The sequence below is a fragment of the Salmo salar genome, chromosome 11, assembly GCF_965601325.2.
Source record: "Salmo salar chromosome 11, fSalSal1, whole genome shotgun sequence".
Lineage (NCBI taxonomy): Eukaryota > Metazoa > Chordata > Actinopteri > Salmoniformes > Salmonidae > Salmo > Salmo salar.
The window spans coordinates 120,807,892-120,835,822 of record NC_138301.1 but is presented as its reverse complement, the minus strand read 5'-3'; the positions used below and the strand labels follow the sequence as shown (position 1 = coordinate 120,835,822).

The following is a 27,931-nucleotide window of genomic DNA, read 5'->3' as shown; positions in this document are numbered from 1 at the left end:
GATTATATTTCAACTTTATGTCACACAGTGTAATAATCCTCTACCCTGGTGTAGTTAGCCTGTTCTCTCTCTCTCTGTGTGTGTGTGTGTGTGTGTGTGTGTGTGTGTGTCTCTCTCTCTCGTTAGCCTAACCTCCTCGTTAGCCTAAAAATCTATTTTCAAGAGAGACCTGGTACCATATGTGACTCTATGTGAGTCTAACATACTGCAAGAGATGGATCTCTCCACTGTGGCTCTGTCCTGTGGGGAGTGAAGACCCTTAGTCTCTGAAAATGGTTCTCTATTCATTTAACATTTTAGTCATTTAGCAGATGCTCTTATCCAGAGCAACTTACATTTATCAGACTCTCTTATCCAGAGTCACGTGAGTGTATATTTTTTTTGTACTGGTCCACCTGTGGGAATCGGACCCACAACTCTGGCATTGCAAACTGATTCAAATAACTGACTCATCAAACTTTGATTATTTGAATCAGCTAGGGCAACAACAACAAAAAATGTGGACCCAAGATGGGGGGGGGGGAATAGAGCTGTTTTCTAAACTGGGGTTAACATGGGTGGAGAATACCCACTGTATGATGCCATTCTTACTTATTGCAGCTGCATTGAATTTATCACCAACAGATTTTGAAGCAGATCAGATTGCTATCAGTTTTTAGTCTAAATAAATAAATAATATATATATAATATATATTATATATATATATAATTTATATATATATATATTTAGCTTTGATTTGTCTAACTAAAGCCCAGTTGACACTAGGTGACATTAACCCTTTGGTTCACCCATGGTTCTAAACCAACAAAGCTGACCTCAGCAGATGGAAGCCAGAAAACTATCGGACCAGTACAAGCGGTGGTAATCATGTTGTTGCTAGCTTACCATGTCATTGCTAACTGCTAACTATGCTATTGATAACCATGTTATTGCTAACCGCTAACTATGCTATTGATAACCAGGTTATTGCTAACCGCTAACTATGCTATTGATAACCAGTTTATTGCTAACCGCTAACTATGCTACTGATAACAAGTTTATTGCTAACTGTTAACTATGCTATTGATAACCAGTTTATTGCTAACCGCTAACTATGCTATTGATAACCACTTTATTGCTTATCATGTTCTTGCTAACAGCTAATGATGCTATTGATAACCAGTTTATTGCTAACCGCTAACTATGCTACTGATAACAAGTTTATTGCTAACTGTTAACTATGCTATTGATAACCAGTTTATTGCTAACCGCTAACTATGCTACTGATAACAAGTTTATTGCTAACCGCTAACTATGCTACTGATAACAAGTTTATTGCTAACTGCTAACTATGCTATTGATAACCAGTTTATTGCTAACCGCTAACTATGCTATTGATAACCACTTTATTGCTTATCATGTTCTTGCTAACAGCTAACGATGCTATTGATAACCAGGTTATTGCTTATCATCATGTTATTGCTAACCGTTTTAGAGATCAGTCAAATGTTACTAGCCACAGATACATTGAGTTGAAACAATGTCTAAAGCCCTAAATTGATGTAAGTATGAGTTTGATAGCTGACTCTGATGCAATATATATGTTTTGCATGGTTCCTGACCGACTTCTACTAATTCATCAATAACAAAACTAATAAATAAATACATCTTGCTTTTTTCGTAGATTCTGACCAGCGTCCCAAATGGAACTCTATTCACTACATAGGGCACCTCCTTTGACCCAGGGCCCATGGGGTAGTGCACTATGTAGGGACAGTGTACCATTTGGGATGCGGCTTTTGTACACTCATTCGATTTTTTTTTTTTTTTAGCTATTAAAATGTGTATTTTGTCAATTAGTCGTCAAAACTTTGACAAACGCAAGGCAGTCTGGAGGACGAGGACCACTTCTGCCTCTCATAAACACAAGGCCTCAGTAATGCTGCTTTTACTTATTCTCCTAAAAAAAAAAAAAAAAATCAAATTGAGATTCAGTGTAAACTAGGCTTTTATAGGTGTAAAGATTTAATAAAAACACCCCTCCTCCATTGAATTGATAAGAAACAAAGAATCTGCATGGAAATACACAATAATACTACGGTTTGTTGCTAAGAAACTTACTAAGGGGCCTGAGAGAAACCGACTACAGGACTCTGGGAGAGGCAGTATGAGGTCAGAGGAGAGAGGTTACAAAAGATTGGAGGTTACAAGAGGTTGAAGGTTATCGGAAGTAGCTGGCAGCGGGGGTGGGGAGCGTAGCCGGCTGGAATACTCAAACAGGGGAACTAAAAAAAAAAAACAGGACTTGACTACAGGTCGTAGGTCACGAAGACAGTCAGACAGTTGGGCGGACGTGTGTTACAAACCTAAACTTCTAGCGGTGTGTGTGGCGGAGGCTAGCCTGGGCAGGGCTGGGGGAGGCTACTCTATGTCGTCATCGTCCCCCAGCAGCCGACCGCTCTCCAGGTCAGTGGACAGAGAGGTGGCAGAGGAGGAGGAGGCGCTGTCACGACGCTGGAACTGACGGGACTGAACCCCGTAGAAGAAACAAAAGGCCTGATGGGTTATAGGTGGGTTAGGGCAGGTATGATGGGTTATAGGTGGGTTAGGGCAGGTATGATGGGTTATAGGTGGGTTAGGGTAAGCATGATGGGTTATAGGTGGGTTAGGGTAAGCATAATGGGTTATAGGTGGGTTAGGGCAGGCATGATGGGTTATAGGTGGGTTAGGGCAGGCATGATGGGTTATAGGTGGGTTAGGGCAGGCATGATGGGTTATAGGTGGGTTAGGGCAGGCATGATGGGTTATAGGTGGGTTAGGGCAGGCATGATGGGTTATAGGTGGGTTAGGGCAGGCATGATGGGTTATAGGTGGGTTAGGGCAGGCATGATGGGTTATAGGTGGGTTAGGGCAGGCATGATGGGTTATAGGCGGGTTAGGGCAGGCATGATGGGTTATAGGTGGGTTAGGGCAGGCATGATGGGTTATAGGTGGGTTAGGGCAGGCATGATGGGTTATAGGTGGGTTAGGGTTAGGGTAAGCATGATGGGTTATAGGTGGGTTAGGGTAAGCATGATGGGTTATAGGTGGGTTATAGGTGGGTTAGGGCAGGCATGATGGGTTATAGGTGGGTTAGGGCAGGCATGATGGGTTATAGGTGGGTTAGGGTAAGCATGATGGGTTATAGGTGGGTTAGGGCAGGCATGATGGGTTATAGGTGGGTTAGGGCAGGCATGATGGGTTATAGGTGGGTTAGGGCAGGCATGATGGGTTATAGGTGGGTTAGGGCAGGCATGATGGGTTATAGGTGGGTTAGGGCAGGCATGATGGGTTATAGGTGGGTTAGGGCAGGCATGATGGGTTATAGGTGGGTTAGGGCAGGCATGATGGGTTATAGGTGGGTTGGGGTTAGGGCAGGCATGATGGGTTATAGGTGGGTTAGGGCAGGCATGATGGGTTATAGGTGGGTTAGGGTTAGGGCAGGCATGATGGGTTATAGGTGGGTTAGGGCAAGCATGATGGGTTATAGGTGGGTTAGGGTTAGGGCAGGCATGATGGGTTATAGGTGGGTTAGGGTAAGCATGATGGGTTATAGGTGGGTTAGGGTAAGCATGATGGGTTATAGGTGGGTTAGGGCAGGCATGATGGGTTATAGGTGGGTTAGGGCAGGCATGATGGGTTATAGGTGGGTTAGGGTAAGCATGATGGGTTATAGGTGGGTTAGGGCAGGTATGATGGGTTATAGGTGGGTTAGGGCAGGCATGATGGGTTATAGGTGGGTTAGGGTTAGGGCAGGCATGATGGGTTATAGGTGGGTTAGGGTTAGGGCAGGTATGATGGGTTATAGGTGGGTTAGGGCAGGTATGATGGGTTATAGGTGGGTTAGGGCAGGCATGATGGGTTATAGGTGGGTTAGGGCAGGCATGATGGGTTATAGGTGGGTTAGGGTAAGCATGATGGGTTATAGGTGGGTTAGGGTTAGGGCAGGTATGATGGGTTATAGGTGGGTTAGGGCAGGTATGATGGGTTATAGGTGGGTTAGGGCAGGCATGATGGGTTATAGGTGGGTTAGGGCAGGCATGATGGGTTATAGGTGGGTTAGGGTAAGCATGATGGGTTATAGGTGGGTTAGGGTTAGGGCAGGTATGATGGGTTATAGGTGGGTTAGGGCAGGTATGATGGGTTATAGGTGGGTTAGGGCAGGCATGATGGGTTATAGGTGGGTTAGGGCAGGCATGATGGGTTATAGGTGGGTTAGGGCAGGCATGATGGGTTATAGGTGGGTTAGGGCAGGCATGATGGGTTATAGGTGGGTTGGGGTTAGGGCAGGCATGATGGGTTATAGGTGGGTTAGGGCAGGCATGATGGGTTATAGGTGGGTTAGGGCAGGCATGATGGGTTATAGGTGGGTTAGGGTTAGGGCAGGCATGATGGGTTATAGGTGAGTTAGGGTTAGGGCAGGCATGATGGGTTATAGGTGGGTTAGGGTTAGGGCAGGCATGATGGGTTATAGGTGGGTTAGGGCAGGCATGATGGGTTATAGGTGGGTTAGGGTTAGGGCAGGCATGATGGGTTATAGGTGGGTTAGGGTAGGTATGATGGGTTATAGGTGGGTTAGGGTTAGGGTAAGCATGATGGGTTATAGGTGGGTTAGGGTTAGGGCAGGCATGATGGGTTATAGGTGGGTTAGGGCAGGCATGATGGGTTATAGGTGGGTTAGGGCAAGCATGATGGGTTGTAGGTGGGTTAGGGTTAGGGCAGGCATGATGGGTTATAGGTGGGTTAGGGCAGGCATGATGTGTTATAGGTGGGTTAGGGTTAGGGCAGGCATGATGGGTTATAGGTGGGTTAGGGTTAGGGCAGGCATGATGGGTTATAGGTGAGTTAGGGTTAGGGCAGGCATGATGGGTTATAGGTGGGTTAGGGCAAGCATGATGGGTTATAGGTGGGTTAGGGTTAGGGTAAGCATGATGGGTGATAGGTGGGTTAGGGTTAGGGTAAGCATGATGGATTATAGGTGGGTTAGGGTTAGGACAAGCATGATGGGTTATAGGTGGGTTAGGGTTAGGGTAAGCATGATGGGTTATAGGTGGGTTAGGGTTAGGGTAAGCATGATGGGTTATAGGTGGGTTAGGGTTAGGGTAAGCATGATGGGTGATAAGTGGGTTAGGGTTAGGGCAGGCATGATGGGTTATAGGTGGGTTAGGGTTAGGGTAAGCATGATGGGTGATAAGTGGGTTAGGGTTAGGGTAAGCATGATGGGTTATAGGTGGGTTAGGGTTAGGGTAAGCATGATGGGTTATAGGTGGGTTAGGGTTAGGGTAAGCATGATGGGTTATAGGTGGGTTAGGGTTAGGGTAAGCATGATGGGTTATAGGTGGGTTAGGGTTAGGGTAAGCATGATGGGTTATAGGTGGGTTAGGGTTAGGGTAAGCATGATGGGTTATAGGTGGGTTAGGGTTAGGGTAAGCATGATGGGTTATAGGTGGGTTAGGGTTAGGGTAAGCATGATGGGTTATAGGTGGGTTAGGGTTAGGGTAAGCATGATGGGTTATAGGTGGGTTAGGGTTAGGGTAAGCATGATGGGTTATAGGTGGGTTAGGGTTAGGGTAAGCATGATGGGTAATAAGTGGGTTAGGGTTAGGGTAAGCATGATGGGTTATAGGTGGGTTAGGGTTAGGGCAGGCATGATGGAAATAGAGATGGAAAACAAACAGAAATAACAAAAAGGGGAAATTAGAAAATTAGACATGCACAGTCCCTATGGGACCCTATTCCCTATATAGTGCACTACTTTTAGAATAGGGTGCCATAGGGCTCTGGTCTAAAGTAGTGCACTATATAGGGAATAGGGTGCCATATAAGATGAAGGTTTGCCAAATTCGTAAACTGAAAACAAAGTCTTGATTACTTAATAACTATGTTTGTGTTGATACTGTAATACCAGTGTCTTACAGGGTTGATGTTAAAGCAACGTTCCTCCTTATATTCAATAATGTTACCTGTTGAGAAAACATATCTGCAACAATAACAGTTGTTCGTGTATCTGATATCTTTCGAACCAAAGCACTTCTCCTCCCCTCCACCTCCTCTCCATGCTGCAGTAACACATCCAGTCCTGTTGGAGGCGCTCCTCTCTCCTCCAGATCCATAACTCAGTCAGCAGAGAAATAGTTCCTCTTCACTCACCTCCTCTATGTCAGAGTTCTTCCTGGCCTTGTAGATGAACTCTCCGATGGCTACGAACACAGACAGGACGAGTCCGGCCGCCAGGACGATGAAGATACCACCAATGTTCTCCACGCCCAACGCGCTGGCTTCTTTGTTGTCCTCCTCGGGACAACCGTTCCCTCTCCACCATTTCTCCTTCATCATGTGGAGCTTCCCTTCTTCCTGCAGCTGCAGGATGGCGATGGTCACCTTGTCTCTGTAAGGGGAGCCTGGTGTATGACAGGAGAAGAGAGAAGGAAGTTGAGAGGAGGAGATAAGGCCCTCTATTATTCTGCACAAGGTTGCAGTCTTCAAACAGACGTTTTTTCAGTTCTACATATGGAAGAAGAAGAACAACAAGAAGAAGAACAACAACAACAAGAAGAACAACAACAAGAAGAAGAACAACAACAACAACAACAAGAACAACAACAAGAAGAAGAACAACAACAAGAAGAAGAACAACAGAAAAACAACAAGAAGAAGAACAACAACAAGAAGAAGAACAACAACAACAAGAAGAAGAACAACAACAACAAGAAGAACAACAGAAAAACAACAAGAAGAAGAACAACAACAACAAGAAGAACAACAAGAAGAACAACAACAACAAGAACAACAACAAGAAGAAGAACAAGAAGAAGAACAACAACAAGAAGAACAACAACAAGAAGAAGAAGAAGAAGAAGCAAGAAGCAGACAAGAAGAAGAACAACAAGAAGAAGAACAACAAGAAGAAGAACAACAACAACAAGAAGAAGAACAACAAGAAGAACCGAAGAAGCAACAACAAGAAGAAGAAGAACAACAACAAGAAGAAGAACAACAACAAGAAGAACGAAGAACAAGAACAAGAAGAAGAACAACAAGAAGAAGAACAACAAGAAGAACAACAAGAAGAAGAACAACAAGAACAACAAGAAGAACAACAAGAAGAACAACAACAAGAAGAAGAACAACAACAAGAAGAAGAACAACAAGAAGAAGAACAACAAGAAGAAGAACAAGAAGAAGAACAACAAGAAGAAGAACAAGAAGAAGAACAACAAGAAGAAGAAGAACAAGAAGAAGAACAACAAGAAGAAGAACAACAAGAAGAAGAACAACGAAGAAGAAGAACAACAAGAAGAAGAACAAGAAGAAGAACAACAAGAAGAAGAACAACAACAAGAAGAACAACAAGAAGAAGAAGAAGAACAACAACAAGCAAAAAGAAGAACAACAAGAAGAAGAAGAACAACAACAAGAAGAAGCAACAACAACAAGAAGAACAACAAGAAGAAGAACAACAACGAAGAAGAACAAGAAGAACAACAAGAACAAGAAGAAGAAGAACAACAACAACGAAGAAGAACAACAAGAAGAAGAACAACGAAGAACAACAAGCAACAAGAAGAAGAAGAACAACAACAACAAGAAGAACAACAAGAAGAAGAACAAGAAGAAGAACAACAACAACAAGAACAAGAAGAAGAACAACAACAAGAAGAACGAACAACAAGAAGAACAACAACAACAAGAAGAAGAAGAACAACAAGAAGAAGAACAAGAAGAAGAACAACAACAAGAAGAACAACAACAAGAAGAACAACAACAACAAGAAGAACAACAACAACAAGAAGAAGAACAACAACAAGAAGAACAACAACAAGAAGAAGAAGAACAACAACAAGAAGAAGAACAAGAAGAACAACAACAAGAAGAACAACAACAACAAAAAGAAGAACAACAAGAAGAACAACAACAAGAAGAAGAACAAGAAGAAGAACAACAACAAGAAGAACAACAACAACAACAAAAAGAAGAACAACAAGAAGAACAACAACAAGAAGAAGAACAAGAAGAAGAACAACAACAAGAAGAACAACAACAAGAAGAAGAACAACAACAAGAAGAACAACAACAACAAAAAGAAGAAGAACAACAACAAGAAGAAGAACAAGAAGAAGAACAAGAAGAAGAACAACAACAAGAAGAACAACAACAAGAAGAAGAAGAACAACAACAAGAAGAAGAACAAGAAGAACAACAACAAGAACAACAACAAGAAGAAGAACAACAACAACAACAACAAGAACAACAACAAGAAGAAGAACAACAACAAGAAGAAGAACAAGAAGAAGAACAACAACAAGAACAACAACAACAAGAAGAACAACAGAAAAACAACAAGAAGAAGAACAACAACAAGAAGAAGAACAACAAGAAGAACAACAAGAAGAACAACAACAAGAAGAACAACAAGAAGAAGAACAACAACAACAAGAACAACAAGAAGAACAACAACAAGAAGAAGAACAACAAGAAGAACAACAACAAGAAGAACAACAACAACAAGAACAACAAGAAGAACAACAAGAAGAACAACAAGAAGAACAACAAGAACAAGAAGAAGAACAAGAAGAAGAAGAACAACAAGAAGAAGAACAAGAAGAAGAAGTAGAAGACGACTCTTACCTATGGGAGTGCCCACTCCGTAGCCCTTGGAGTCTATGAGTCCTCCTATCTGCGTGAGGTTACAGTTCCTCTGACTGATGTACTCTATGCTGGTAGACTCCATCAGCATAGCGTAGTCTGTGGTCAGGACCCTGGTGATCCCCTCTCTGTTGTTCTTCACCAGAGCTGTGTTCTTCCTGCTGCTCATAAACGCCCACATCTTCTCATAGGTGGAGATCTTAGATTTCTAATGGACAACAACAACAACAAGCAAGAGGACAATTACATTTGAGTGTCTAGTTTGAGAAACAGACGGCTCACAAGTCCTCAACTGGCAGCTTCATTAAATAGTTAACGCAAAACACCAGTCTCAACGTCAACAGTGAAGAGGCGACTCCGGGGATGCTGGCGTTCTAGGTAGAGTTCCTCTGTCCAGTCTCTGTGTTCTTTTGCCCATCTTAATATTTTCTTCTTATTGGCCAGTCTGAGATATGGCTTTTTCTTTGCAACTCTGCCTAGAAGGCCAGCATCCCCGGAGTCGCCTCTTCACTGTTGACGTTGAGACTGGTGTTTTGCGTTAACTATTTAATGAAGCTGCCAGTTGAGGACTTGTGAGCCGTCTGTTTCTCAAACTAGACACTCTAATGTACTTGTCCTCTTGCTCAGTTGTGCACCGGGGCCTCCCAGTCCTTTCTATTCTGGTTAGAGCCAGTTTGAGCTGTTCTGTGAAGGGAGTAGTTCACAGCGTTGTACGAGATCTTTAGTTTCTTGGCAAATTCTCACATGGAATAGCCTTCATTTCTCAGAACAAGAATAGACTGATGAGTTTCAGAAGAAAGTTCTTTGTTTCTGGCCATTTTGAGCCTGTAATCGAACCCACAAATGCTGATGCTCCAGATACTCAACTAGTCTAAAGAAGGCCAGTTTTATTGCTTCTTTAATCAGAACAGTTTTCAGCTGTGCTAACATAATTGCAAAAGGGTTTTCTAATGATTAATTAGCCTTTTAAAATTATACACTTGGATTAGCTAACACAACATGCCATTGGAACACAGGAGTGATGGTTGCTGATAATGGGCCTCTGTGCGCCTATGTAGATATTCTATTAAAAATCAACCGTTTCCAGCTACAATAGTCATTTACAACATTAACAATGTCTTCACTGTATTTCTGATCAACTTGATGTTATTTTAATGGACAACATTTTTTATGCTTTTCTTTCAAAAACAAGGACATTTCTAAGTGACCCCAAACTGTTGAACGGTAGTGTGAGTCTATACAATGTGTATAAAACATTATTACTATGTATTGTTACCTGATAAAGAAACACTGAAGTTCTTGTGCCAGAAATATTAAATGACATGAAGACACAGATCCATCTGTTGCTTCTGTTCAGTTCATCTTTAGATAATAAACATCAAGCTTGTTGTGTCTGATAGTAACTCCCTCCCTCTCTGTCTGTGTCCTTCCCTCTCTGTCTGTGTCCTTCCCTCTCTGTCTGTGTCCTTCCCTCTCTGTCTGTGTCCTTCCCTCTCGGTCTGTGTCTTTCCCTCTCGGTCTGTGTCCTTCCCTCTCGGTCTGTGTCCTTCCCTCTCGGTCTGTGTCCTTCCCTCTCGGTCTGTGTCTTTCCCTCTCTGTCTGTGTCCATCCCTCTCTGTCTGTGTCCATCCCTCTCGGTCTGTGTCCTTCCCTCTCTGTCTGTGTCCTTCCCTCTCTGTCTGTGTCCCTCCCTCTCTGTCTGTGTCCTTCCCTCTCGGTCTGTGTCCTTCCCTCTCGGTCTGTGTCCTTCCCTCTCGGTCTGTGTCCTTCCCTCTCTGTCTGTGTCCTTCCCTCTCGGTCTGTGTCCTTCCCTCTCTGTCTGGGTCCTTCCCTCTCTGTCTGGGTCCTTCCCTCTCTGTCTGTGTCCTTCCCTTTCGGTCTGTGTCCTTCCCTCTCTGTCTGTGTCCTTCCCTCTCTGTCTGTGTCCTTCCCTCTCTGTCTGTGTCCTTCCCTCTCTGTCTGTGTCCTTCCCTCTCTGTCTGTGTCCTTCCCTCTCTGTCTGTGTCCTTCCCTCTCGGTCTGTGTCCTTCCCTCTCTGTCTGTGTCCTTCCCTCTCTGTCTGTGTCCTTCCCTCTCGGTCTGTGTCCTTCCCTCTCTGTCTGTGTCCTTCCCTCTCTGTCTGTGTCTTTCCCTCTCGGTCTGTGTCCTTCCCTCTCTGTCTGGGTCCTTCCCTCTCTGTCTGTGGCCCTCCCTCTCTGTCTGTGTCCTTCCCTCTCTGTCTGTGTCCTTCCCTCTCTGTCTGTGTCCCTCCCTCTCTGTCTGTGTCCTTCCCTCTCTGTCTGTGTTCTTCCATCTCTGTCTGTGTATGTCCTGTGTTTATATCTGTGTGTGTGTGTGTGTGTTTATGTGTGTGTGTTTGTGCATCTCCCTGTGAGAGGAAACAGGACAGCTGTGTGCTAAATCTCCCGATGTTTCAAATTTGTTGTGTCCTTCCACAGCCCTGTTCCCTCCCATCCATGGAGAAGTAATCAGACGCTGCAATCTGAGGGATAAAGCCCCACCCGGATCAACCACGCTGGGCCACACAACGCACTGCCACGGGGTGGAGAGTTGGAGGAACCTCACAGGTTATCTAACACTCACACACACATTGTACAGTACAATGACGCACACAAGGCTAAGCACAATGTTTTATGGGTCTTGCTATACAGAGTGGACAAAACATTAAGAACACTTGCTCTTTCCATGACATAGACTGACCAGGTGAATCCAGGTGAAAGATATGATCCCTTATTGATGTCACTTGCTAAATCCACTTCAAAATCAGTGTAGATGAAGGGGAGGAGACGGGTTAAAGAAGGATTTTTAAGCCTTGAGACGTATGTGTGCCATTGAGGGTGAATGGGCAAGACAAAAGACTTAAGTGCCTTTAAACAGGGGTATGGTAGAAGGTGCCAGGTGCACCGGGGGGGTGCTACTCAATATTAGGAAGGTGTTCTTAATGTTTTGTATACTCACTGTATACCGGGATAAGGTTGCTAGATCGAATCCCCGAGCTGACAAGGTAAAAATCTGTCGTTCTGCCTCCTGAACAAGGCAGTTAACCCACTGTTCCCCGGTGGGCCGTCATTGTAAATAAGAATTTGTTCTTAACTGACTTGCCTAGTTAAATAAAGATGAAATAAAGGTTAAATAAAATACTAATTAAAATAACTATAATGGCTATGTTGGATGAGGACATCGTGGAATAGGTCAAAGGTACCGAACTGTGAAAAATCATGTTTTTCATCAAATTGGATGATATTTGTATGAAACCAGTTTAAAGTATGAACAATGACTGTAGCTGATACATAGCTTTGATTATAAAGCTATTAGTCCCCTCTCTCCCTGTGTCAAACACTTGGATTCAGTCCAGTACACTTATCGTATGCTGTACATTCCCTGATGGCGAACCTTCTCAGGTGACTCAAGCTTGACTCATTCTACTACAGAAGTGTATCAGTCAACTGTATTCTGTAATTAGCTACAAAAACAATAGAATTTAAAATTGTGTATTTCTGCTGTTTGTCTGATTATCCACCAGTCCATGATTAGCTCTGTTGACCATGAGAGCATTTGGCAGAGAAAAAAAAAAAAACGGGTTGAGACTCAGAATGACACGTGACTCATTGTTTACCTCGTTACCTGGCAACCACCACAATGATCTTTCAAAGAGCTGTCAGTCAAAACGACTTCATGAATATAAACTCTCCGCCCACTCAGCCTGTTCTTTCAGGCTTCCCGATAGTTAATTAAGAGAGATGAGAGAAAAGTGTTACAATTTCTTAAAAAATTGAGCATTTTAATAGCGTACAAATATTATGGGTGATGTTTTGGTTTCATTCAAATTGATATTTTTTTACTTGGGAAATAGGACGACTGTGCGGGACAGATGTTAAATATGAGAACACAGTAGGGTAGAGTTGGGTTAGGGTAGAAACTACAGAGAGATGCAGAGATGGGGCCTTTAATCTAATTTAAACATCAGCTGTCAGAGCAGCATACCGATCACTGTACCTGTACACAGCCCATCTGTAAATAGCACACCCAACTACTTCATCCCCATATTGTTTTTTTTGTTTTGTTTTTTTTGCACCCCAGTATCTCTAATTGCACATTCATCTTCTGCACATCTATCACTCCAGTGTTAATGCTAAATTGTAATTATTTCGCCACTATGGCCTATTTATTGCCTAACCTTACTACATTTGCACACACTGTACATAGATTTTTCTACTGTATTATTGACTGTAAGTTTGTTTTACTCCATGTGTAACTCTGTGTTGTTTTGTGTCGCACTGCTTTGCTTTATCTTGGTCAGGTCGCAGTTGTAAATGAAAACTTGTTCTCAACTGACCTACCTGATTAAATAAAGGTGAAATTAAATAAATAAATGTTAAAAAATCAAAAGGGATCTGGAAATATTATTGGTAAACTAACAGAAGGAGACTGATCACACAGTGTGAATTAATACACTGCTCTATGCGTGTGGTCAGTATATATCACTCTAAATCTCTGGTTAAAACTAAAGTTTCTTCATAAACAGCTAAAGAAATGTAACAAGAGGAAAAATGTCAGCCTCTCTTTCTCACCTTGGAGAAGGTCATGGTGAAGCCCTTCCTGACTACGGGTCTGTTTAGCCAGCGGAGTCTATTGGAGCGTCCACTCTCTCCACACAAACACACTTACAGCACCCCCCCCCTCCGTTACACACACACACACACACACACACACACACACACACACACACACACACACACACACACACACACACACACACACACACACACACACAACACTCACCTTGAAGAAGGTCATGGTAGACCCGTCCCTGACTGATCCGTATTCTATACGGGTCTGTTTAGCCAGGTCGTCAGCGGAGTCGATCGGAGCGTCCATCCTCTCCACGGTGAGGAAGGCAGCCAGGTTGGCCGTGTAAGAGGAGATGATGATCAGGGTGAAGAACCACCAGATACCTCCTACTATACGGGTGGAGTAGGCCTTAGGCATCAACTCTGACCCTGAGTAGAGACAGCAGGCAGGGGGGAGATGGTTATAGGTACAGAGGGAGGGAAGGAGAGGGAGAGAGGGAGGGAGGGAAGGAAAGGGAGAGAGGGAGGGAAGAGAAGGAGAGAGAGGGAGGGAAGGAAAGGGAGAGAGGGAGGGAAGAGAAGGAGAGAGAGGGAGGGAAGGAAAGGGAGAGAGGGAGGGAGGGAAGAGAAGGAGAGAGAGGGAGATGGATAGGGAGGGAAGGACAGAGAGAGAGAGGGAGGGAGATGGATAGGGAGGGAAGGACAGAGAGAGAGAGGGAGGGAAGAAGAGGGAGCGAAAGAGAGAGAGAGAGAGAGGGAAGAAGAGGGAGAGAGGGGGAGGGCGAGAGAGAGGGAGAGAGGGAGAGAGAGGGAAGAGAGAGAGAGAGGGAGAGAGAAGGAGAGAGGGAGAGAGAAGGAGAGAGAGAGGGAGAAAGAGAGAGAGAGAGAGAGAGAGAGAAAGAGAAAAGACAACAAAAGAGAGAGCGACCATATGCAGGGAAGCTAGGTACAAACACACACACACACACACAAATACCAGGGTTGTGCTCAATTCAAAATTTAATTGAGAATGCAATTTGAATGAAAGGAAATGGATTTCAATTCAATGAAATTCAAACGCCTCTTCTATTGTATTTTAGGTGTAGTCTATACAAATATACAGTACATCTTGTACATGAAAACATCAAACATGTTATTATATACATACTGCACATTGGTATCTGGAAGTGTGACCTGTCAGATTCAATAAACTCTATGACTATGGAATTCCTTTTGAATTGCACCAGAGAGGAAGCGGAAAAGAGATGCATTTGCTGGAATAGAAGTTTACTGATCAGTAGGACAGGTAAAATCCTAGCAACTTTTGAGAAAAAAAGACTTTATATTGGAGTTGTCTGGAGATGGCTATGCATATTCATGACATGAGGCTAGCAGCATAGCATCTCTCTCCATTGAATACAGGCGGTTGACTTCAACGTTCAAAGATGTATCCACCAATCCAAAGACAGGATAGGCGGGGAGCTAGACAGTCCGCCATGTCGATTTGTGGACGACTCCCATTGTTAGTGTGGAGAGGCAAGTATCTTGTCAGTATATCCATAATCTTCGATTGCACTGAATTGAATTATATTTCCTGTCACTCGAACATTACATCCTGTGGGGTGTGGCCAATTACATTTTTATTGAATGGGAGTCAATTCCAAAATTCTGAATTAAGCACAACTCACTCTCACACACTCTCTCTCACACACACACACACACACACACACACACACAGCAGCTCGTAAAAAACGTGTTGACTCTCAAACCCACTTCTATAAAGACGTGAGTTTTAATCATATACAGTGAGAGTGAGCTCCAAAAATGTTGGGACAGTGACACGATTTGAAATGATACAATGACTATGAGGTTAAAGTACAGACTGTCAGCTTTAATGTGAGGTTATTCTCATCAAAATTAAAGCACTTTTTTGTACATATATTGGGTCAAATTCTCTTATATGTGTATTATAGTAATCAAAAGTTACAGTTGAAGTCGTAAGTTGACATACACCTTAACCAAATGCATTTAAACTCAGTTTTTCACAATTCCTGACATTTCATCCTAGTAAAAATGCCCTGTCTTTGGTCAGTTAGGATCACCACTTTATTTTAAGAATGTGAAATGTCAGAATAATAGTAGAGAGAATGATTTATTTCAACTTTTATTTCTTACATCACATTCCCAGTGGGTCAGAAGTTTACATACACTCAATTAGTATTTGGTAGCACTGCTTTTAAATTGTTTAACTTGTTTCTAACATTTTGGGTAGCCTTCCACAAGCTTCCCACAATAAGTTGGGTGAATTTTGGCCCATTCCTCCTGATAGAGCTGGTGTAACTGAGTCAGGTTTGTAGGCCTCCTTGCACACGCTTTTTCAGTTCTGCTTGGGGTCATTGACCATTTGGAAGACCCATTTGTGACCAAGCTTTAACTTCCTGACTGATGTCTTGAGATGTTGCTTCAATATATCCACATAATTTTCCTGCCTCATGATGTCATCTATTTTGTGAAGTGCACCAGTCCCTCCTGCAGCAAAGCACCCCTACAACATGATGCTGCCACCCCCGTGCTTCACGGTTGGGATGGTGTTCTTCGGCTTGCAAGCCTTCCCCCCCTTTTCCTGCAAACATAACGATGGTCTTTATGGCCAAACAGTTTCATCAGACCAGAGGACATTTCTCCAAAAAGTACTATCTTTGTCCCCATGTCTAGTTGCAAACCGTAGTCTGGCTTTTTTATGGCGGTTTTGGAGCAGTGGCTTCTTCTTTGCTGAGCGGCCTTTCAGGTTATGTCGATATAGGACTCATTTTACTGTGGATATAGATACTTTTGTACCTGTTTCCTCCAGCATCTTCACAAGGTCCTTTGCTGTTGTTCTGGGATTGATTTGCACTTTTCGCACCAAAGTACGTTCATCTCTAGGAGACAGAACGTGTCTCCTTCCTGAGTGGTATGACGGCTGTGTGGTCCCATGGTGTTTATACTTGCGTACTACTGTTTCTATAGATGAACGTGGTACCTTCAGGCTTTTGGAAATTGCTCCCAAGGATGAACCAGACTTGTGGAGGTCTACAATTGTTTTTCTGAGGTCTTGGTTGATTTCTTTTGATTTTCCCATGTTGTTAAGCAAAGAGGCACTGCGTTTGAAGGTAGGCCTTGAAATACATCCACAGGTACACCTCCAATTGACTCAAATGATGTCAATTAGCCTATCAGAAGCTTCTAAAACCATGACATCATTTTCTGGAATTTTCCAAGCTGTTAAAGGCACAGTCAACTTAGTGTATGTAAACTTCTGACCCACTGGAATTGCGATACAGTGAATTATAAGTGAAATAATCTAACTGTAAACAAGTGTTGAAAAAATGACTCGTGTCATGCACAAAGTAGATGTCCTAACCGACTTGTCAAAACTATAGTTTGTTAAAACAAGACATTTGTGGAGTGGTTGAATAATGAGTTTTAATGACTCCAACCAAAGTGTATGTAAACTTCTGACTTCAACGTTTAGTATTTGGTCCCATATTCCTAGCCTGCAATGACTACATCAAGCTGGTGACTCTATAAACTGGTTGGATGCATCTGCTGTTTGTTTTGGTTGTGTTTCAGATTATTCTGTGTCCAATAGAAATTTATGGTAAATAATGTATTTTGGATAGAATATGTTTCTAAACACTTTTACACTAATGTGGACGCTAACATTATTAATGATCATGAATGAATGATGAGTAAGAACATTTGACGCACACACATCATTCCCCCAAGACATGCTAACCTCTCACCATTACAATAACAGGGGAGATTAGCATTTTATATCATACCACCAAGACATGCTAACCTCTCACCATTACAATAACAGGGGAGGTTAGCATTGTATATCATACCCCCAAGACATGCTAACCTCTCACCATTACAATAACAGGGGAGGTTAGCATTTTATATCATACCACCAAGACATGCTAACCTCTCACCATTACAATAACAGGGGAGGTTAGCATTGTATATCATACCCCCAAGACATGCTAACCTCTCACCATTACAATAACAGGGGAGGTTAGCATTTTATATCATTCCCCCAAGACATGCTAACCTCTCACCATTACAATAACAGGGGAGGTTAGCATTGTATATCATACCCCCAAGACATGCTAACCTCTCACCATTACAATAACAGGGGAGGTTAGCATTGTATATCATACCCCCCAAGACATGCTAACCTCTCACCATTACAATAACAGGGGAGGTTAGCATTTTATATCATACCCCCAAGACATGCTAACCTCTCACCATTACAATAACAGGGGAGGTTAGCATTTTATATCATTCCCCCAAGACATGCTAACCTCTCACCATTACAATAACAGGGGAGGTTAGCATTTTATATCATACCACCAAGACATGCTAACCTCTCACCATTACAATAACAGGGGAGGTTAGCATTTTATATCATAACCCCAAGACATGCTAACCTCTCACCATTACAATAACAGGGGAGGTTAGCATTTTATATCATACCACCAAGACATGCTAACCTCTCACCATTACAATAACAGGGGAGGTTAGCATTTTATATTATACCACCAAGACATGCTAACCTCTCACCATCACAATAACAGGGGAGGTTAGCATTTTATATCATACCCCCAAGACATGCTAACCTCTCACCATTACAATAACAGGGGAGGTTAGCATTTTATATCATAACCCCAAGACATGCTAACCTCTCACCATTACAATAAAAGGAGAGGTTAGCATTTTATATTATACCACCAAGACATGCTAACCTCTCACCATCACAATAACAGGGGAGGTTAGCATTTTATATCATACCCCCAAGACATGCTAACCTCTCACCATTACAATAACAGGGGAGGTTAGCATTTTATATCATAACCCCAAGACATGCTAACCTCTCACCATTAAAATAAAAGGAGAGGTTAGCATTTTTGGGGGGGGAGGGGGGGGGAGGGGTTATGATATTTGTGCATCTGTAGCATCATTATTCACAAATAAAGTGTTTAGAAACATATTCTATTCTTATTTACAATAACTGACTCCAAAATGACACAATACATGATTTACTATTCATTTCTATTGGGCACAAAATAATCTGAAACACAACCAAAACAAACAGCAGATGCATTTAACAGTTTGTAGAGTCACCAGCTTGATGTAGTCGTTGTGTGCTAGGAATATGGAACCAAATACTACACTTTTAACTACTTTAATACACATAAGTGAATTTGACCCATTACTTTTGGCCCCCTAAAATGGGGGGGGGACTATATACAAAAAGTGCTGTTCACCTGATATGGTTGAAAATACCTTCACATTAAAGCTGTCAGTCTGTACTTTAACCTCCATAGTCATTGTAATATTTCAAATCCAAAGTGCTGGAGTACAGAACCAAAAGAACAACAACAAATGTTTCATCGCCCCAATACTGTTGGAGTTTACTGTAGTCTAGTAGTGATGGAAGGTGAACTGAGGAGCTGCAAGGGGTCTGAGTGATATAGACTGAATGTCAACCACTGCACTGTGTGTGTGTGTGTGTGCGTGCGTGCGTGCGTGCGTGCGTGCGTGCGTGCGTGCGTGCGTGCGTGCGTGCGTGCGTGCGTGCGTGTGTGTGTGTGTGTGTGTGTGTGTGAGAAATAGAGAGAGAGAGGGAGAGAAATAGAGAGAGAGAGACAGAGATACTGTCTAAGAATAGTAAACAAACAATTTTGTTAGTCCCCACAAGGTCAAATGCTATTTCTAAGGGTTTAAAGTTAAGGTTAGGAGCTAGGGGTTAGGAGCTAGGGGTTAGGAGCTAGGGGTTAGGAGCTAGGGTTAGGAGCTAGGGGTTAGGAGCTAGGGGTTAGGAGCTAGGGTTTAGGAGCTAGGGTTAGGAGCTAGGGTTTTTTGGGTTAAGGTTAGGGAAAATAGGATGTTGAATGGGACTGAATTGTGTCTCCCCACAAGGTTACTTGTGTGTGTGTGTGTGTGTGTGTGTGTGTGTGTGTGTGTGTGTGTGTGTGTGTGTATGTGTGTGTGTGTGTGTGTGTGTGTGTGTGAGAGACAGAGAGAGATGAGGAGAGGAGGAGGAGAGGGACTCCGAGGGCTGTGATAGATCACATTAATATAAAGCTGTCAAAGAGGGCTGAGCAGCAACGTTTATCTCTGCTTACGGAGGTGTGTGTGTGTGTGTGTGTGTGTGTGTGTGTGTGTGTGTGTGTGTGTGTGTGTGTGTGTGTGTGTGTGTGTGTGTGTGTGTGTGTGGAGCTGAGCTGAGCAGCAACGTTTATCTCTGCTTACGGAGGTGTGTGTGTGTGTGTGTGTGTGTGTGTGTGTGTGTGTGTGTGTGTGTGTGTGTGTGTGTGTGTGTGTGTGTGTGTGTGTGTGTGTGTGTGTGTGTGTGTGTGTGTGTGTGTGTGTGTGTGGAGCTGAGCAGCAACGTTTATCTCTGCTTACGGAGGTGTGTGTGTGTGTGTGTGTGTGTGTGTGTGGAGCTGAGCAGCAACGTTTATCTCTGCTTACGGAGGTGTGTGACTTCTCTTCTACCAACCTCTCTCTGTACAACTCAGTCTATACCTCACTAGTCTAATAACAGGTGCTCTTTGTCATGTTTAGAGAATCATCAGTCTATACCTCACTAGTCTAATAACAGGTGCTCTTTATCATCTGGCTCCACTGTCTTCTAGTTAAGTCATGTGCATGTTGAAGAGACTGTGAGAATAGCAACCATAAAAACTGTAAAAAGTAGATATTGCGCAAGAGAGGTTTATCAATTCCATGACAGTTGTTTCTGTTCCATAGTGAAACCTCACACAGAGACCGAGACAGAGAGAGAGAGAATGATAGAGGTCAGGGAGACAGAGACAGATGGCAAGAGAGATAAATACACAGAGACCACAACAAAACAACAAGGGGAAAACACAACAACAAACCACAAACACAAACAAAAAAGGTTACCATGTCTCTAAAACATTACCTCAGGGTGGTTACCATGTCTCCAAAACATTACCTCAGGGTGGTTACCATGTCTCTAAACCATTACCTCAGGGTTACCATGTCTCCAGAACATTACCTCAGAGTTACCATGTCTCCAGAACATTACCTCAGGGTGGTTACCATGTCTCCAAAACATTACCTCAGGGTTACCATGTCTCCAAAACATTACCTCAGGGTTACCATGTCTCCAGAACATTACCTCAGGGTTACCATGTCTCCAGAACATTACCTCAGGGTGGTTACCATGTCTCCAAAACATTACCTCAGGGTGGTTACCATGTCTCCAGAACATTACCTCAGGGTTACCATGTCTCCAGAACATTACCTCAGGGTGGTTACCATGTCTCTAAAACATTCCCTCAGGATTACCATGTCTCTAAACCATTACCTCAGGGTTACCATGTCTCCAGAACATTACCTCAGGGTTACCATGTCTCTAAACCATCACCTCAGGGTTACCATGTCTCCAGAACATTACCTCAGGGTTACCATGTCTCTAAAACATTACCTCAGGGTTACCATGTCTCCAGAACATGACCTCAGGGTTACCATGTCTCTAAACCATTACCTCAGGGTTACAATGTCTCTAAACCATTACCTCAGGGTTACCATGTCTCTAAAACATTACCTCAGGGTTACCATGTCTCTAAAGCATTACCTCAGGGTTACCATGTCTCTAAAGCATTACCTCAGGGTGGTTACCATGTCTCTAAAACATTACCTCAGAGTTACCATGTCTCTAGAACATTACCTCAGGGTGGTTACCATGTCTCTAAAACATTACCTCAGGGTTACCATGTCTCCAGAACATTACCTCAGGGTTACCATGTCTCTAAAACATTACCTCAGGGTTACCATGTCTCCAGAGCATTACCTCAGGGTGGTTACCATGTCTCTAAAACATTACCTCAGGGTTACCATGTCTCTAAAACATTACCTCAGGGTTACCATGTCTCTAAACCATTACCTCAGGGTGGTTACCATGTCTCTAAAGCATTACCTCAGGGTGGTTACCATGTCTCTAAACCATTACCTCAGGGTTACCATGTCTCTAAAGCATTACCTCAGGGTGGTTACCATGTCTCTAAAACATTACCTCAGAGTTACCATGTCTCTAAAACATTACCTCAGGGTTACCATGTCTCTAAACCATTACCTCAGGGTTACCATGTCTCCAGAACATTACCTCAGGGTTACCATGTCTCCAGAATATTTGTACAATTCTTTAAACATTTAACCCTTTATGGAGCTTTCAGAATAAAAGTCCTGAATAGTGTATTTCAGAGAGGAGTCTGGTGGGGTTTACTGCCATGTATCCAAGGCAGAGGTACTATCACACACCATCCCACAGACCGCTAGAGGCCACCGTAAACTCCACACTTTACACTGGTACACAAAGCTAGGTGGCATACACACGGACGGACACACAGACAGAGAATCAGACATGCATACATTCACAAACACACACACACACACACCTAGCATATACTGTAAAACCTGCTAGAGCCTTGTTGAGGTTAAGGGATTGGGTTGAGGGATGAAACAGGAGGCTGTAATGGAGGTTTGAGGGATAAAGCAGGAGGCTGTAATGAAGGGATGAGGGATGAAACAGGAGGCTGTAATGGAGGGATGAAACAGGAGGCTGTAATGGAGGGTTGAGGGTTGAAACAGGAGGCTGTAATGGAGGGATGAAACAGGAGGCTGTAATGGAGGGTTGAGGGATGAAACAGGAGGCTGTAATGGAGGGTTGAGGGATGAAACAGGAGGCTGTAATGGAGGGTTGAGGGATGAAACAGGAGGCTGTAATGGAGGGTTGAGGGTTGAAACAGGAGGCTGTAATGGAGGGTTGAGGGATGAAACAGGAGGCTGTAATGGAGGGTTGAGGGATGAAACAGGAGGCTGTAATGGAGGGTTGAGGGTTGAAACAGGAGGCTGTAATGGAGGGTTGAGGGTTGAAACAGGAGGCTGTAATGGAGGGTTGAGGGATGAAACAGGAGGCTGTAATGGAGGTTTGAGGGATGAAACAGGAGGCTGTAATGGAGGGATGAGGGATGAAACAGGAGGCTGTAATGGAGGGTTGAGGGATGAAACATGAGGCTGTAATGGAGGGTTGAGGGATGAAACAGGAGGCTGTAATGGAGGGATGAAACAGGAAGCTGTAATGGAGGATTGAGGGATGAAACAGGAGGCTGTAATGGAGGGTTGAGGGATGAAACAGGAGGCTGTAATGGAGGGTTGAGGGATAAAGCAGGAGGCTGTAATGAAGGGATGAGGGATGAAACAGGAGGCTGTAATGGAGGGATGAAACAAGAAGCTGTAATGGAGGATTGAGGGATGAAACAGGAGGCTGTAATGGAGGGGTGCTACAATTCTGCATAGTGCATTTTTAATTCCTGGGATAAATAAATAGAAAAACAATACATAAAAGCACAAGTAAAACATCTTAATGGCTAATAATTATTTATAGATTTAGTTATGTTTAGATTATTTATAGATTTAGTTATATTTAGATTATTTATAGATTTAGTTATGTTTAGATTATTTATAGATTTAGTTATGTTTAGATTATTTATAGATTTAGATGTATAGATTATTTATAGATTTAGATGTATAAATTATTTATAGATTTAGATGTATAGATTTAGTTATATTTATATTTATAGATTTAGTTATGTTTAGATTATGTATTAATTTAGTTATATTTAGATTATTTATAGATTTAGTCATGTTTAGATTATTTATAGATTTAGTTATGTTTAGATTATGTATTAATTTAGTTATGTTTAGATTATGTATAGTTTTAGTTATGTTTAGATTATTTATAGTTTTAGTTATGTTTAGATTATGTATTAATTTAGTTATGTTTAGATTATTTATAGTTTTAGTTATGTTTAGATTATTTATAGATTTAGTTATGTTTAGATTATTTATAGATGTAGTTATGTTTAGATTATTTATAGATTTAGTTATGTTTAGATTATTTATAGATTTAGTTATGTTTAGATTATTTATAGTTTTATAGTTTTAGTTATGTTTAGATTATTTATAGATTTATAGATTTAGTTATGTTTAGATTATTTATAGATGTAGTTATGTTTAGATTATTTATAGATTTAGTTATGTTTAGATTATTTATAGATTTAGTTATGTTTAGATTATTTATAGATTTAGTTATGTTTAGATTATTTATAGATTTATAGATTTAGTTATGTTTAGATTATTTATAGCTTTATAGATTTAGTTATGTTTAGATTATTTATAGCTTTATAGATTTAGTTATGTTTAGATTATTTATAGATTTAGTTATGTTTAGATTATTTATAGTTTTATAGATTTAGTTATGTTTAGATTATTTATAGTTTTATAGATTTTGTTATGTTTAGATTATTTATAGATTTAGTTATGTTTAGATTATTTATAGATTTAGTTATGTTTAGATTATTTATAGATTTAGTTATGTTTAGATTATTTATAGATTTAGTTATGTTTAGATTATTTATAGATTTAGTTATGTTTAGATTATTTATAGATTTTGTTATGTTTAGATTATTTATAGATTTAGTTATGTTTAGATTATTTATAGATTTAGTTATGTTTAGATTATTTATAGATTTAGTTATGTTTAGATTATTTATAGATTTAGTTATGTTTAGATTATTTATAGATTTAGTTATGTTTAGATTATTCATTGACTAAATGATGATGTTATTCAGATGTTGGTTTGGTTGAAAGCAGGGGGGGGGGGGTGTTATATTACTATAGCTGTAGGTGTCACTGAAAGGTTACTAAAGGTCACTGAAAGGTTACTAAAGGTCACTAAAAGGTTACTAAAAGGTTAAGGCTCAGTTCAGGGTTTACAGTATCAGTAGGGTTTTTACTGTAGAAACAGGAGTTTACCGGCCCACAGTACCGACCACAGGACCGGCTCAGTGGCCCCATGACCCAGTATCTATTAACCTAGTGGTCCCAGCAGCCTCTAGGATGGGCGTTAACGTTGACCTGTAACCTAAATACCTTGCTGCATGAGAGCTCCCACTCCAAACCAGAAACTATTGAGTAAGGTGAAATTATTCTCTAGCAACTCTGACGAGGGGTTGCAGGGGTGAGGGTTGTACCACTCATAGGGAGTAAATCTTGGGGGAGGAGGGAGAGGAGAGAGGGGAGGGGGAGAGAAGGGGGAGGGAGAGGGGATAGAGGGGGAGGGAGAGGGGATAGAGGGGGAGAGAAGGGGGAGGGAGAGGAGAGAGGGGAGGGAGGGGGAGAGAAGGGGGAGGGAGAGGGGATAGAGGGGGAGAAAAGGGGGAGGGAGAGGGGAGAGAAGGGGGAGGGAGAGGGTATAGAGGGGGAGAGAAGGGGGAGGGAGAGGAGAGAGGGGAGGGAGGGGGAGAGAAGGGGGAGGGAGAGGGGATAGAGGGGGAGAAAAGGGGGAGGGAGAGGAGAGAGGGGAGGGAGGGAGGGAGGGAGGGGGAGAGAAGGGGGAGGGAGAGGGTATAGAGGGGGAGAGAAGGGGGAGGGAGAGGGGATAGAGGGGGAGGGAGAGGGGATAGAGGGGGAGGGAGAGGGGATAGAGGGGGAGAGAAGGGGGAGGGAGAGGAGAGAGGGGAGGGAGGGGGAGAGAAGGGGGAGGGAGAGGGTATAGAGGGGGAGAGAAGGGGGAGGGAGAGGAGAGAGGGGAGGGAGGGAGGGAGGGAGGGGGAGAGAAGGGGGAGGGAGAGGGCATAGAGGGGGAGAGAAGGGGGAGGGAGAGGGGATAGAGGGGGAGAGAAGGGGGAGAGAGAGAGAGAGAGAGGAGAGAGAGAGAGAGAGAGAGAGAGAGAGAGAGAGAGAGAGAGAGAGAGAGAGAGAGAGAGAGAGAAACACAGCACATAGTGAATACTGTACTTTAGTTACAATCAACAACATGAACCACAGTTAAAGACTGAACTGAAATCAATTAACAATGCTACAATTAAATCGAATAGCCTCGTTCTCCTTTTCAACAACCTCAACACATATCCGGGACCACAAAATGCTAATTAAGGACGCATCCCAAATGGCACCATATTCCCTGGCCGAGATCCCCTCTCTGCCCTGCTCAAAAGTAGTGTACTATATAGGGAATAGGGCCCTGCTCAAAAGCAGTGTGCACTATATCGTCCAAGGAATAGGATGCCATTTGGGATGCGAAACTTAATTAGCATTTTTAACAACCAAAACCAATGTCTGTTCCCCGTGGGATCTCTCCATGCCAACTGCTGGCAGCTGCCCAGACATTTTAAACACCCATCTACTGGAGGATAGGATGGATCACACAGTCCTATCTACTGGAGGATAGGATGGATCACACAGTCCTATCTCCTGGAGGATTGGATGGATCACACAGTCCTATCTACTGGAGGATAGGATGGATCACACAGTCCTATTTACTGGAGGATAGGATGGATCACACAGTCCTATCTACTGGAGGATAGGATGGATCACACAGTCCTATTTACTGGAGGATAGGATGGATCACACAGTCCTATCTACTGGAGGATAGGATGGATCACACAGTCCTATCTACTGGAGGATAGGATGGATCACACAGTCCTATCTACTGGAGGATTGGATGGATCACACAGTCCTATCTACTGGAGGATTGGATCACACAGTCCCATCTACTGGAGGATAGGATGGATCACACAGTCCTATCTACTGGAGGATTGGATGGATCACACAGTCCCATCTACTGGAGGATAGGATGGATCACACAGTCCTATTTACTGGAGGATAGGATGGATCACACAGTCCTGTCTACTGGAGGATAGGATGGATCACACAGTCCTATCTACTGGAGGATAAGGATCACACAGACCTATCTACTGGAGGATTGGATGGATCACACAGTCCTATTTACTGGAGGATTGGATGGATCACAGAGTCCCATCTACTGGAGGATAGGATGGATCACACAGTCCTATCTACTGGAGGATTGAATGGATCACACAGTCCTATCTACTGGAGGATTGGATGGATCACACAGTCCTATCTACTGGAGGATTGGATCACACAGTCCAATTTACTGGAGGATTGGATGGATCACAGAGTCCCATCTACTGGAGGATAGGATGGATCACACAGTCCTATTTACTGGAGGATTGGATGGATCACAGAGTCCCATCTACTGGAGGATAGGATGGATCACACAGTCCCATCTACTGGAGGATTGGATGGATCACACAGTCCTATCTACTGGAGGATAGGATGGATCACACAGTCCCATCTACTGGAGGATTGGATGGATCACACAGTCCTATCTACTGGAGGATTGGATGGATCACACAGTCCCATCTACTGGAGGATGGTGGATCACACAGTCCCATCTACTGGAGGATTGGATGGATCACACAGTCCTATCTACTGGAGGATTGGATGGATCACACAGTCCTATCTACTGGAGGATTGGATGGATCACACAGTCCTATCTACTGGAGGATTGGATGGATCACACAGTCCTATCTACTGGAGGATAGGATGGATCACACAGTCCTATCTACTGGAGGATAGGATGGATCACACAGTCCTATCTACTGGAGGATTGGATGGATCACACAGTCCCATCTACTGGAGGATGGTGGATCACACAGTCCCATCTACTGGAGGATTGGATGGATCACACAGTCCTATCTACTGGAGGATTGGATGGATCACACAGTCCTATCTACTGGAGGATTGGATGGATCACACAGACTGTCGGGCTGTTGAAGTCTGAAAAGCTTTGGTTTTGGGGTTGATCCCTTAACTAGCAATGACAATTGCTGAATCCCTAACTAACCCCTACATGCTAGCAGCACCCTACACCCTAAACCCTACACCCCTAAACCCTTTACCCTGACCCCTTACCTGGCGATGACAAACAGGACACAGCTCACTCCGGTGCAGGCCAGTAGAACATACATCCAGATGTCAGGAGACAGTGGGTTGAGGAAGGAGAACACTCCGGGGTTGGTGCCATTGGGTTTCCTGTACAGGATACTGATTCCCAAGGTCATGAAGGGCTTAGAGAAGTCTATCACCTTCTCTCTCACATATGTGATGGTCAGAGGGGCTACAGCGAGGTCAGCTATCTGAGAGGAGGAGGAAGGGGTGATGGTCAGAGAGGTTATAGCGAGGTCAGCTATCTGAGAGGAGGGGGAAGGGGTGATGGTCAGAGAGGTTATAGCGAGGTCAGCTATCTGAGAGGAGGAGGAAGGGGTGATGGTCAGAGAGGTTACAGCGAGGTCAGCTATCTGAGAGGAGGAGGAAGGGGTGATGGTCAGAGAGGTTACAGCGAGGTCAGCTATCTGAGAGGAGGGGGGAAGGGGTGATGGTCAGAGAGGTTACAGCGAGGTCAGCTATCTGAGAGGAGGGGGGAAGGGGTGATGGTCAGAGAGGTTACAGCGAGGGCAGCTATCTGAGAGGAAGGGGGAGGGGTGATGGTCAGAGAGGTTACAGTGAGGTCAGCTATCTGAGAGGAGGAGGAAGGGGTGATGGTCAGAGAGGTTACAGCGAGGGCAGCTATCTGAGAGGAAGGGAAAGGGGTGATGGTCAGAGAGGTTACAGCGAGGTCAGCTATCTGAGAGGAAGGGGAAGGGGTGATGGTCAGAGAGGTTACAGCGAGGTCAGCTATCTGAGAGGAGGGGGAAAGGGGTGATGGTCAGAGAGGTTATAGCGAGGTCAGCTATCTGAGAGGAAGGGGAAGGGGTGATGGTCAGAGAGGTTATAG

General features: G+C 43.2%; 1 protein-coding gene across 1 annotated transcript in view; it reads right to left on the bottom strand.

Annotated features, from left to right (window-relative positions):
- Nucleotides 1-1,815: 1,815 nt before the first annotated feature.
- Nucleotides 1,816-27,931, bottom strand: part of grik1a (glutamate receptor, ionotropic, kainate 1a) — a 91,070-nt gene continuing 64,954 nt past the window's right edge. Inside the window, exons 13-18 of the mRNA XM_045690248.2 lie at nt 27,070-27,293; nt 24,223-24,341; nt 13,448-13,665; nt 8,648-8,873; nt 6,170-6,420; nt 1,816-2,536 (exon numbers count right to left, since the gene is read on the bottom strand). Of these exons, the coding sequence (XP_045546204.1) occupies nt 2,402-2,536; nt 6,170-6,420; nt 8,648-8,873; nt 13,448-13,665; nt 24,223-24,341; nt 27,070-27,293 (1,173 nt within the window). The 3' untranslated portion in view covers nt 1,816-2,401. The remainder of the gene's footprint in view (nt 2,537-6,169; nt 6,421-8,647; nt 8,874-13,447; nt 13,666-24,222; nt 24,342-27,069; nt 27,294-27,931) is intronic.